The 14,016-nt window shown below is 32.8% G+C and overlaps 1 protein-coding gene across 2 annotated transcripts in view; it reads left to right on the forward strand.

Annotated features, from left to right (window-relative positions):
- Window positions 1–14,016, forward strand: part of PHIP (pleckstrin homology domain interacting protein) — a 122,854-nt gene that overhangs the window by 57,813 nt on the left and 51,025 nt on the right. For both annotated transcript variants that reach the window (XM_059082987.2, XM_059082989.2), the window contains exons 16-17: window positions 10,965–11,093; window positions 12,465–12,690. In XM_059082987.2, the coding sequence (XP_058938970.1) occupies window positions 10,965–11,093; window positions 12,465–12,690 (355 nt within the window). The remainder of the gene's footprint in view (window positions 1–10,964; window positions 11,094–12,464; window positions 12,691–14,016) is intronic.

The following is a 14,016-nucleotide window of genomic DNA, read 5'->3' on the forward strand; positions in this document are numbered from 1 at the left end:
AAAATCAATTATAAAAACCTCTAGTAATAAATCATAAAGCAATACAATTAATTGTGTGTGGCCAGATTACTTTGCAAAAAAAACTATTTTACAAAAAACAGTCATTTGTAAAATATAATGGCTTGGGAAAAAATTCATAAAAGTGACACTACTTGATTGATAATAAATAAAAGTGACACTACTTTATTGATAATAAAGTGACTTCTATGTAGTAAGCAAGCAGAATATAAAAGGAATTTCTATTAGTGAAGAAATTAACTTTAGCTGTTGCCGTGGATCTGCCTTAGTGTACATAAGGTAAGATATACAATTGGTCAAATTCTTATTTTTCTAAAAAGACAGTGTTAATTATTTGGGGTACAAGTGTTAGTGATAGATGGATTTCCTTAGTGATTATATGTATAGAGAAGAATTTTTAAAAAGCGAATCTTTAAACATGCTCATAAAGAATTTTTTCCTTTCTCCTCCTCTGTCCTTGCGTTTCTGATTTGCTTCTTTTTGGAACATCTCTGCTGAATAAGGAAATAAGTCGTATCTCAGTTTGCCTTTATAGCTTCAAAAGAACACAAATTGTGGGCTACACATGTTAGTTTCATATTTTCAAAGGTCATTGATGTATTAGTAGAGTGTTTGGAGGGAAAGTGTTCTCTTATACTTGAATATTGCTTTCACCTTTACGTTATAAAGGTGAATTTTTCCTCATCAGGTAAGTTGATCACACTGATATTCCACATTATCAGTAGATATAAAAATTGCAGCACGTTGAGATTGAAGTGACTTGCTCTTAGACCAATAAAAATTAGTGATATAACCAGGAGTAGAAATCAGCCATATTATATTGTATGCTCTTTGAAATTAGGTAAGGGATTAGTTACATTACTGTCTTAATAAGTATTATTTGCTTAATAAGAGTTTTAGATAAAGCTGTTTTCCTGTTCTTTCTATGGATAAGAGAGAAAAGCCTCTAAAGGGTGGAAGAAAGCAATTTTTGTAACAGTAGAACTGGATGGTATCTATTGAATCTTCAAACTGAGAAAAACAAAACATAGACTAAAAAGGATTAAAAATATATCTTGCATTTAAAAAGCTGGAACATAAGCTACCCCTCATCACATTAAAATATAGATACTTTAATTTTTTGCATGCTTTTTAATAGCTTCCAAAATCCTTCTACTTCGAAAATACTTAATACCTCATTTCTCATGGGTAGATGGAAAACCTTGTAATATGATTAGGGTAGATTTTATTGTTACTGGTTTTATGAATGGATAAACTGTACAGAGATGAAGTGATTTGCCCAGGTTTCTGTAGATCACAAAGCTATCATACGGGGATTTGGGGTTTAAACCCATGATTTTTGTCCTCTGCTAATGTGTTCTTAATGCTATCTCTAGTTGTGGTTGGTCATTACATAGCTAATTCCCAAGCTGTGTCCAGTTAGTGATATGTCCAGGGGGAAAATGTTTTCATAATGCTAGTAACTTTGAGTAGATCTTTTGAGATCTTATTATGTAGCTTGATGATTTTTCTGTCTCTTAATTTACAAGTTGCCTAAGTGCCCTACTTTTTGCTCTTCACTCCTTTGTTCATTTCATTGTTTTTGTTTTTTTTTTTTAATCTATAGGCAGATAGAAGATAAAGCATCCAGCATTGCTATTAAGAAAATAAAAACCATTTGAGGGAGAAGTAGAAGCTTGTGTTCACTGTCTGCTATCATGAATGTTGAGTTTTGGCTATAGTTATAACTATTTGGCTGTGTGTAGCTAATCAGTAAGTTTTTGAGTTACTAAAATAACATAGAAGTTGATCAAGTACAAATTCAATCCATGATATTAAATTGTACTAGTAATCATAAATTCAATTTAATAAATACCTTTAGATCACCATGTAGAGGGATTCATTATAGTATCTTGGATAATTTAAGGATGAATAATTCTAGCGGAATATACCCCATTTCTAGACTAGAAATTGTAAAAGTTTACACAAAGTATTGAGATTAAGTAATATTTCATTTGAGTTTTTAGATTGAAGCTTATAAGTATTGAATAAATTCACTATTACACCTATGGCCAGAAAATAAGGAATGTAAACTGTACCTTTAAAAGAGCAAAAATTCTATATACAGATTCTTAAAAATACAGGTTTTTATGAAGTATATTTTGAGAGTACTGCTTTAATTTTAGTCTTTTTATGATAATTGAATTTTCTACTTGAAATTTATAATGCTTTGCAAAAAGTAATGGAATCATGTAGCAAATAATTATTTTATGTTAATCAGCATTTTACTATACTTTTCTCACCTATTAAACTAAAAATCTTTAAAAAATTTTTAGAATAAAAAATATTTCAGTGGTTTCAAAGATTGAATGTTTTAAAAGTCCATGTTTGACATATGGTAATTGCATTGTAATCGATTTATTAATAAAGTTAATAAATCTTAAAATATTTTGAAACATTAACATTTTATTGTAGTATGGCACGTGATATTCATCATTCAGATACATTTTCTAATTCCTTTTTTCATTTTCCAGTATCAAGTACAGTTTTTCAAATATTTTAGCACCACCTAAATCTGTAAACAGATTAAAAGATTTAAGATTGAGAGTTGAGATAAAAATATTTAATTTCTTTTATTCTTACATAATCCCCTAATTCATTTCATTTCAAAATCTTATAAATTCTCAACTTGCTGGTGGTGTTGTCTAGAAAAACTGATGGGGTTATTTTCCTCATTTTTATTGCTAGCTTTCCTCTTAATAGAGGATCTGAATGATAAAAGCAGTTGGGGGTGGGTGCTGGGTTGGTTTTTGTTACTTGTAAGAAGTGTATGATGAGATGGTATAACTCAGGGTATCAAATGGGATAGACAATACATGCTCCTTGCACTCCCCTGCCCCTCTGTTGTTTCATCTTTAACTAAAAATAAAATAACGTAAACTTTTAAAAGCATTTGTTGGAAAAGCATATTATGTAAGGTGGAAGGCTCGAGCCTTTCTTTCCTCGTTTTTAATGAACCAGAGAAAGAAGCTAAAGAGAATATTGTAGAGAACGTTGTGAACATAACTTTATTCTTTTAAAAAACCTAAATTCTAGGCCTTAAGCTTTACTTATTTACATTCATCTACTAACTCTGTCAATTATTCATGTTTCAGCTGAATAGATCCTGTATAGCTTGAGTATTCAGGGCAAAAGTTGAGTATTTTGGGATATTTTATTGAAGACTGATAGTGTATATTAAGAATATTTCAAACTATTGATGTATAGTTGAGCAAGCCCATGTTCTGTCTTTGGATATGACAGGAGGTATCTTGTTTTAATGAGTTGTTCTAAATTCTAGTTAAAAGGCTGTAAACTCCTATTAAATGCTAAGAGGCAGATAAATTATTTTGCAGAATAACTTGAAAATGTGTGCAAACTCTCTGAACTAAAGTTGAGGGTTTTTGTATTATATTCCCCATTCCCTCAAAAGAGGTAGGCAAGTTTAGAAGTTTAATGCAACCATAAATGTTCCTAAAATACAGTTGTTTTTTATAGCCTTTTTTCCCTTTCAATTATCACAGTACAGCTAAATTTTAACTACAAGTTTAATGAAATGAGTATTAACTTAATTTGAAAAGATATGAAAAGTGACTTTGAAATTTCTTAGTACTAGGCCATTTTATTATTAGGTAGAAAATAAAGATGTTTGGAGTGGGATTTGTAGCTTTCCTCATGTCTCTGGCACTTTTGCTTTATCTTTTCTGCTCTCTTTTCTCTATTTCTATTCTAGCTGTGTCTGTCTGTCTGTCTCTTTCTCTCCATATCGTTCTATTTCTGTAATGTTATTCAAAGCTCTAGTTTTGTTGCCTTTTGTCTGGTTTTGATTTTAATTGAAGAGTACAGTGTCTCTGGCTAGAAAGCAATTTTACTGAATTTGATTTTTGCTTTGTTTTTGTTGTTTCATGGGTAAATTCCAAATAACAGTTTTCATTTATTTAATTAAATTTTCCTTATTTTTTATAATTGTTAACCTTTCTTTTACTTGAGATTTAAAAAAAATGTTCCAGTGTCCACTAATCCAGAACAATATATTTCTCCTTGCAACGTTCCAAACAAGCAGAGGCTGCCAATCCACCACTCAGAATTTTTGCACATGCATACTTCTGACAATTAACATGTTCTCAGTGTGACCTCTAGTTTAGTTTTGGACAATTGTAGCTGCATGTATCTAGGAAAGGGAGAAAGAAGCTCGAAATAGGTATATCTCGTATTGTGTTCTCTTGTGAATCAAGATTTCAAGACCTTTCTCTTCCTCTCTCTTCTTCCATCTCTCTTTCTCTTTTCTTTTTTCTTTTTCTTTCTCTCCTTCCTTCCCTCTTTCGTTCCTTCCCTTTTTATCTCATTACCTATGTATCATCTTCTAACAAGATGTCATATACCTGCACTCTGTTTGTTAAAAGGATTTTTCTGATGCTTCCATTCTTTGTTTCAGCCTCTCTGCGTAAGAAATTACCTTCAATCTTCTGATTATAAACTTCAGTTATTGCCATTTTCTTTCAGGTTTCTGGGGTTCTTTAGATTCTGTCTGTTTCTCATCTCTATCGATATCAAAAACATATCTTAATATTTGTTGCCATAAATGTGAGCTTGTCATACTATATTATATTTGGTGAATTACTTTTTTTATGTAGTAATTCTTTGACATGTTCCATGAGTTGCTATCACAAGGATATTTTGAGATTTGATAGTTATAAGGGAAAGTATGTAAAATTACAGAATGCAAACATGCAGGTGAAAACATTTTGATTAGCAGATACTTGAGTGATTTTGTACATAAACTATGGGAAGAGTAAGACATGGTCCTTTTTTTGTTTTTGTTTTAAATCCAGCTTTCAGTTAAGTTGGGGAGATAAAATATACCTGAAAAGATAAGTATGGCTAAATAGTTTGAAATGGTAGTGTGGCATATGAGAAAAGATAATTGGTATATCTAAAGATGTAAGGACAACTTCAGGGTGGATGGTCAGAGGAAGAAGATTTGGAATTATGCCTTGAAAGATAAATAACAATTGTGTCAGAAGATAATTTTATAAGTAAGAGGAATATTATATAAATAGCCAAATAAGAAATGTTAAGGCATGTTCATAAAGTAATTTGGAAAGTTTTTCTGGAATAGACTTTGAAAAATGGGTGATAAGATGAAAGGCATAAATTGCAATGGCTTGTTGGTGCCCTCAAATTACTTGTAAACATAAAGAATAGCTAACCTAGTGGGGGTTTTGGTGAATTACTTTATATTCTAGAAACTTAAGAGAAAAATATTTTGGTTGCCAGTGGTAGTGTTTCAGGTATGAAATTGGATAGGTGGGGGAGATCTGCTTTCATCAGTGAAATCATGATGAAACATTGTAGCGACAGGTAGTAAATTTGTGAAAGAAAAGCATACATAGGACTTGGTGTTCTGTGATGATAGAAGGATTAGAGCTAGAGAATGACAGAAAATTTAATAAATGTGTTAAGAGTATTGAGCCTAGGTGATCTTGACAACAGTGATACTCTTAATGGAAATATGAGAGATGTGAAAGAAAATTGATTTTTTTAATATGTTTATTGTGACGTAGTGTTGGACTTTTTGTGGAAATGGACAGCCAGCACTTGGAGATAGACTACTTGGAGAGGCTAGTTGTAGAGAGAAAGAAATGTAGTCTTCTGTGTAGAAAGATGTCTACCTCCTGGTGGAGATAGAGAGGACAGTGTAGAGGGCTTAAAACTAAACATTTAGAAATACAGTTGACCCTTGAACAACATTGGCTTGAGTTGTGCAGGTCCACTTCCATGCGGATTTCTTCAATAGTAAATACTATAGTATTACCCAGTCCGTGGTTGGTTGAATCCACGGGATGCAGACTGTCGATGCAGAGGAACTGCGTATATATAGAAGGCTGGCTATATGGTTATATGTGGATTTTTGACTGTGCAAAGGGTTGGCACCCCTAACCTCCTTCATTGTTTAAGGGTCAACCTTAGTCATGTTTAGCAGAATGGAGAAGAGATTGCAGTCTCCAGAAAGTGTGTTGGGAAGACACTATGCTATGTCAGAGAGGCCAAAGGAGGAGAATCAGTTTCAAGGAGGACTTGATTAATAGTATTACTTCTGTCAGAGAAATCAGAATATGGGTAAACAAAATGGTGTTAAATTTGAAGGTGAGTTATTTATTTTAGTAATACATTTTTTCTTTTGATGAACGTTAGAGTTGATTCTTCAGAATCACTTTTATATATCTACTGGTTTTATTAAGTTAGTTACAACAGTTTCTTTTTTTATATAAACTTATTTATCTTGGCACCATTTATTTTAAATAGCTATCTTTAATTCATATGTAATAATGTTACCATTAATTAAAGAATTTTCAATGTTAAAGTAAACATCTATTTAGGAATAATCTTTTAAAGTAACTTGATGACACCTGGACTGTTGGAGTGTGGATAGTTTCCCTTACGATATATTCTTGGTTTACACTGTTACTATAGTAGTAATTAGAAGGTGACCTAAGCATATTTTAATCATAGGTATGACAGTGTCTATCTCCAGTGTATAGTGTACATTCTTAATTAAGTTTATTTTCCCCCAGGTTGATAAGCTTTAAAGGTTCTTTATACATAAGGAAGACTTTCTAAGGGTAATTCTTAGCATAAATTTAGTTTCTCAGCTTTTTTATTCTTGGGATATGAATCTATCCCATAAAATTATTAGGATATTTTGAAAGGTTCCTAATTTGAAATTGTGGAGTATTTTCTAGGTGAGATACTTACTCACTTCTAATCAATGGTATATTTTAAAAAATGAATGAGGCCCCAAAATTGACTGTGGTCATAGACTTGGAATAATTCCATAAAAGGATGATTCTGCCTCAGAAAGCCAATATTTTTAAGCATCCTGATTTGTGTTGAGTTCCTTTAGGAGTACATACTTCTCATATTCATCTCTGTGTGTTCCTCACAATTGATGTAATTTAGACCCTATAATTTTAGTCTGCATTCTGGTGCTTTTAGCATACCTCATTTTCAGATTGTCCAGTTCTTCCAAAAAAGGCTTCCTGAATATTAGGTGTTAGGATTTTAGAAGTGGGTAGGACTCTAGTGATCATTTAAATGACCTTTATCATTTCCCAGAGATATTAAGTGATTTACCCATTACTAGAGGAGAGGTCTCTTCAGTCTTAGGCGTCACTCTTCTGTCTCCTTTAATTATTCATCTTTCTGCTTCACAAGAATTATATTAGAAGTTGTGGATTGTATTCTGCCTTGAAAAGGGTACTAGTATTCTTCATTAAATATGACAGTTCTATCATCATCAAAGCTCTTAATTCCTAAGTTTTTGCATTGATTTAATATTTTCCAAGTTCAGTGTAAACTTCTAAACTGACAAGGTTGTGCTGCTCATTTCTTGGAAATATTTCTAGAATTCTTTAGTCAGTATGAGAATTTTCCTACAAAGGAGTCATTATTTTAACTTGTCTGGTCTTTTTATCTCTTACTTTAAAAAACAAAACAAAATAACCTTATCATGGTCGCTGAATGTATTTTTCTATTTTCTTTTAACTCTTATTCTTCTTGAAATTTTTACACTTTTAATGAATATTACCTCATGGATTTTCTCAGCTTTCCTTACTGTGGTTTAGCAAGTATGAGTTTTATTATGTGGTCTTTGTTTACATATGTCCCAAATAATGTTTAGCAAGCATACTTGATATTATTAGGGGAATAGTTCATCTAAAATTCACTGATTTTGAAAATTTGTTATTATTCATTTCTTTCTGTTTTTAAACTTACTAGAGCATGCTATAAGTACTAGCATAAGTTATGTACAATATTAAATTTTATGTTGACTTTTTCTGTTGAGCATTTATTTTATGATAGGTTCATATACCTTTTAATCTAAATGTATTTTTTAATTGTAGTGTAGTTGATATATAATATGTATAGGTTCATATAATTTTAATATGAATAGAAAGGATATTTTCTTCCTTTTAGTTTTTTTTTTTTTTTTTGGTGGTACGCAGGCCTCTCACTGTCGTGGCCTCTCCCATTGCGGAGCACAGGCTCCGGACGCGCAGGCTCAGCAGCCACGGCTCACGGGCCCAGCCGCTCCGCGGCATGTGGGATCTTCCCGGACCAGGGCACGAACCCATGTCCCCTGCATTGGCAGGTGGACTCCCAACCACTGTGCCACCAGAGAAGCCCTCTTCCTTTTAGTTTTTGAACGTAAATCTCATTGCTTTCTAGTTACACATGCATATTCAAATAGTGCCTTCATTATTAAATTTTTTCTTTAAGAATTCTTAGTCATAAATATTCTGACCCTGGTTTAAGAAGATGAAATCGTTTTCAGAGAGAAGTATTTAACTATTTTTAATGGTTGGCTTAGTTAATTATAGCATAAATCATAAAAATAGCTAGGGTATATTTAGCTCTATAGGAAAGTAAAATATTTTCCTACTTTGTATCAACTGGAAAGGCTAGACAGCATTTTATAGTAGTTAGGGCTGTTTATTATCTGAGGAGCTTTTTCTGAAGACAAATTTGGCAATTTACATAGTAAGGTTATGGGCACCTTTTCTAATTGGTTTGTAATTAAAGCAGATCCATTGTCGTCTTTAATGAGTAGTTAATCCACATAATGTACTTTTGAAATACACTTTCATATTCTCCATATAAAAGTCACTCTGGAGTTATACAGATGGCTTATACCAAGAGAATTTTTACCATCCTGCCATATTCAGAGTGGCATGTGTTATTGTATAGCAACACAGTGATCTTCAATAGGATTGCTATTTTTTCTTTGCTTTTTTAGAACTTTAGAAGTTCCGCCTCTCCCAAGTATTCTCTCAGAGATCTTCTACTAACTGTATATGTGTCAACATTGGTAGGTAGCATGGGTGTAGGGTTGATTAATCCTCACCACCACTCCCCCCCGCCACCTCCCCAAAAGAAGAATGTAGAGCAAGATTGTCTAAACATTATATAAAGGATGCCATGCTTATGAACATCCATCAGACATGCTTTGGCATTGCTGAGTCAGACTCTCAGATCTCTTCCTCTGTTCTACCATATACTTAGAATTGTAAACTTAGAATAGTATTACAGTTCTGGGAGCATTTATTGTATTAGATTTATAAAGTAGTTGGGGTTTTTTTGTCTTTTGGTTTTTTTTCTCTGTCTTTTGTGAAATTTTGAGTGAATTGAGGTAAATAAAACATCTAATAACACATGGCCAAGACACTTTTTAATTCTTTGGTCTTGAGTTTTTTATGTAAAATTCTATATAGAGCTAAACTTTGTTCGTGTGATTAGGTATTATAACAGTTCATGTAACTTTTTATTTCCCTAGACAACACTGAAAAAGAGAGATGTGAATCCTGACATTTCTGCTTATATTCTTTCGTTTTTGGAAAATACGAAGCTGTATAGCTACTAATGCCCTTAGGTTAATCTGGAGAAGTAGTTCTGTTCTTTCTTATTTTTGAATAGTTTTAAAGTAGACTTGGAATCAGTTCCCTTTCTCTGTTATCTTATCCTCCAACTTTCTTCACAACCGAGAAATGATCCTGTTTCACTTACTCATTTTCTTGCTTTTATGTTATGTCTGTTAGTGTATTAGATGTTAGATTACTTCACCAGTTTTCTTTCATGTGATTAAATTTTAAGGAAAGTTATTCTTATTTCTTTTCCATTATTATCATGGTTCAAAACAGCATTAATAAACACCTGTGTGCTCATTCCATCTTTTCAACAAGCCAAAGGAAAAATTAGTTTTCTTTTTGAGGTAATCCCATTTGTGGTACTACATAAACTTCTTAGGCAGAGCCCTTTCTTTTAGAACAACATTTTCTCTTTTGACCAAAATGCAAACCTTCCTTGAGAAATCAACTATTCTTCAAAATTTTAATTTCACTTCTGTGCTTGGTGAACTGTACATTCATCCCTGTGCCATATTTTTAACACTAAAGAAAGAAAATTACCACTTCTCTCTTTTCCAAGCATTTACTGGGATATTGGTATATTACTAATAAAACCAATTTGTTCTAGATCAGTGGATACCGGAACAGAGAGGAGGTATTTCTTACCTGATAATGTGTGTGTGTTCCGATTCTGCTAATCCAGAAATCCAGTCACATTTGTTGAAAATCATCCTTAGTTGTTATTTGTTAGGGAGTCAACTCCCTATTTTAGTTGTTTTCTGAAATTCAGTCCCTAGTTGTGCTTTAGATAGGGTAGAATTTTTACCTCTTTCAGAACACTGCTAAAGAAGTTTTCAACTGGAACATAGTCTGAAGAAGCACTGAGAGCAAAAAAATTCAGAGTGGTGATTGGCCACCTCTGTTTGATTGACAGGTTGCAGGGAGAAACCCATTCGTTCTGGATTAATGGAACTGGAAAACAGAAAACAATTATCAGGTAAAAAAAACCTTTTCTTTAACCTTTGAAATTCACCATTTAAAAAATGAGTCAGACCATCAAGGGAATTTATTACCAAAAAGAAAAATTTAGTGTCTTGTGAGCAGTGATCTCTGGCTATTACTTCAAGGGTTACCAAACAATTGCTACAGTTACTCCACATTGTCAGCCTTTGCTGAAAGGGCTTGATTAAATGCAGATGAGATGGACTGTAAGGTGCAATTCCATTTTAAATCTGGGTTAAAGACGTGAAGCAGAACTATGGGTGGGGGAGAATGGTGGTGTTTTATTTCCTGACTTGTGTCTGGTCTACGGATAAAGATAATATGTTGTTTTTCAAGGCTTTTAATCTGGCACTTTTCATGAATATTCACAAATTTTGTTACTATACTGTGTTTGTTATATCTTCACTTCATTAGGATATATACTTACATGTCTTTTATCATAGAATTTTAGTAACAATAGTGACCAGCCAGTTCTTTATATTTTAACGGCAGTTTTCTGATTGTTGGTTAAATACATTTCAGATTGAAGGCCAAGGACATGGTGCAGTATTTGACTGCAAATGCTCTCCTGATGGTCAGCATTTTGCATGCACAGACTCTCATGGACATCTTTTAATTTTTGGCTTTGGCTCCAGTAGCAAATATGACAAGGTAGAGTACAATGATTATGTATCTTCTCCTCATAGTTGTTTGTTTGTTTGCTTTTAAATCCATAGATGTTTAGGGGTTGTATTTTGCAGAGGGAAGTGATAATAATCTTTATATTTCAGAAGAAATAACCTTTTACTTAGCCCGCTAGAAAGGTCTAGATTGCAGTTCTTAGGTTGGGGTGTATAAGATGGGTGTTGGAGATGTCCATAGAGGCATTCGTTGAAATTCTGTAAAATGTTTTACTTATATGGAGAATATGCATTTGTCTGGGGTACAATTCTGTGGCTTTTATGTGGTTCTCAAAAAAATGTATGGCCTACTGTGATGGTAATTAATATCTTTAAATATTAAAGACCCTATCTGAGATTAGTGACTAAAAGATTTAAATTGTTTATCTGTGGTAGAGTTGTTTAAAAGATTATCATAGTAAAAACTGAAGTGTTCAGGTTTAAGAAATTCCAAATTAAATGATAAAATTTAAAGTTACAGATGTGTCAGGTATGAGTTCATGTTAATAATTTTTATATTCAGAAATTTTAGAGAAAATGCTTATTCTTAGAAAATCATGTCATTAATTTTTTATATTATTATATAAACATGCTTACTGTATACTTACGGATCTTCTTAAATTGTACGAGTGGTTTCATTAAAGAGTTTAATTCAGAGAATAAATTGATTTCTCGTGGCAAAGTGCTAAAACAGATAATTACCATATTTAGTAATTTTAAAGATAAGATAAGGCATGATATCCCTGGGAAAGTAAAAGTACTGCTGAAAGATTTATGCCTAGATTTAATTTTACCATTTAATTTGAAATTATGTAACTTATTTTAAATGTTTTTTTATGAATACAGTCTCTTTCTATTCCAGGGAAACTTTAAAGCAGCTACTTTTTTTTTTTTTAACATCTTTATTGGAGTATAATTGCTTTACAATGGTGTGTTAGTTTCTGCTTTAGAACGAAGTGAATCAGTTATACATATGTCCCCATATATCTTCCCTCTTGCATCTCCCTCCCTATCCCACCCCTCTAGGTGATCACAAAGCATCTAGCTGATCTCCCTGTGCTATGCAGCTGTTTCCCACTAGCTGTTATACGTTTGGTAGTGTATATATGTCCATGCCACTCTCTCACTTTGTCCCAGCTTACCCTTCTCCCTCCCCGTATCCTCAAGTCAAAGCAGCTACTTTTCTAATCATAAAATTTAATGTAGAACATACAAAGATTTATTTACAGTTAATCAAGAAAATAATATTCTTTTATATTATTGTTTAATACCATGATTTATATTAAAATGTTTGCCTTCCATTAGAAATCTATAATGATAAATTTTTCTTTGTCCAATCTTTTATGGGCCTTTCTTTTTATAGATAGCAGATCAAATGTTCTTTCACAGTGATTATCGGCCCCTTATCCGTGATGCCAACAATTTTGTATTAGATGAACAGACTCAGCAAGCACCTCATCTCATGCCGCCGCCTTTTTTGGTTGATGTCGATGGTAACCCTCATCCATCAAGATATCAGAGATTAGTTCCTGGTCGTGAAAATTGCAGGGAGGAGCAACTCATCCCTCAGATGGGGGTAACTTCCTCAGGTAAATGCTCATTTTAATTCCATGCTAAATTTTCCTTTTCCTACTGAAATCTTATAAAATTGATAATTGGGTAGAACTTTGTTTTTAATTGTTTTGAACAAATGAGAAGTAAAATGATTTTTATACTTCTTTAAAGTTCTTTGAATAATGCTTAAGTATTGCAAGACAGTTAAGAAGCATTAGAGATTTGAAGCAATAATTTTGGTCTATAACTATTTGTAACCTTCTGAGGACTAATAGGGTAAGTCTATATTTGGTATGAGATGAGTCAGTTCATTTATTTATTCATTCAGTAACATACACTGTGAATCTCCTCTGTCACTGACACTTGCTAAGCTGTGGTATTCAGCAATGAAGTAAACAAATGCAATCCTTGCTCTCGTGGAGTGAGTTAGATTAGTAAACAGTTATAAACAAATACATAGTTAAAAATTATGAATAATTATTAAAGCAAATAATAGTATGATGTGTGAGGGAGAATAAGACTGGATAGCCTAGGGGACTTCTGGTGGTCCAGTGGCTAAGACTCTGTACTCCCAATGCAGGGGGTCTGGGTTCAATCCCTGGTCAGGGAACTAGATCCCACATGCCACAACTAGAGTTCGCACGTGGCAACTGAAAGCTCCTGCATGCGACAAACGAAGATCCCATCCTGCATGCCGCAACTAAGACCTGGCACAGCCAGATAAATAAATAAATATTAAAAAAATAAATAAAAGACTAGATAGCCTGTTCATGTTAACGGTTGTTTTAAGAAGTGATCAACTTTTAAAAGTTTAAGAAAAGTTAAGATAGGAAAGAAAAGTGTTGCTGTTTTGGAGGGTGAAGTAATGGAGGGTGAAAGTTGAATTAGTTGAAGAATCGAATGGGAGTTGAAATGGAGACAAGGGTCTACAGGCTTCTTCTCTGCTTTTGGCAAGAAGAATAGCACTAATTTATTAAGTGAAAATAAAAGGAAGGACTGTAAAGAAAGTTAAACCAGTTTTACAATTACGAATCTTTGTTACATTTTAGACTAGAAAAATGTTTATGAAAATAGGTTCTCGACTAGCATAAATGGACAAAACTTCTAAGTAGATATGAAGGACATATATAGGATGTAATATATAATGAGTTAACTTTTAAATAATGAATTTAGATTCTGTAAGCAGCACAGAAAAATCGATCATCTCTTATTAAAGGATTGGGCATGTGAAATTATAATGAAGAATCTAGAGTATGTGAAACTAAAATGTTTCAGTACGTGGACACAGCATGAACTCAATCTAAGAAAAGGCAGGAGTTGAGAAATCTAGGCAGGCTTCAGATTAGAGAATTCACAATTGT

Source organism: Kogia breviceps, chromosome 13 (assembly GCF_026419965.1).
Source record: "Kogia breviceps isolate mKogBre1 chromosome 13, mKogBre1 haplotype 1, whole genome shotgun sequence".
NCBI classification, from domain to species: Eukaryota; Metazoa; Chordata; class Mammalia; order Artiodactyla; family Physeteridae; genus Kogia; species Kogia breviceps.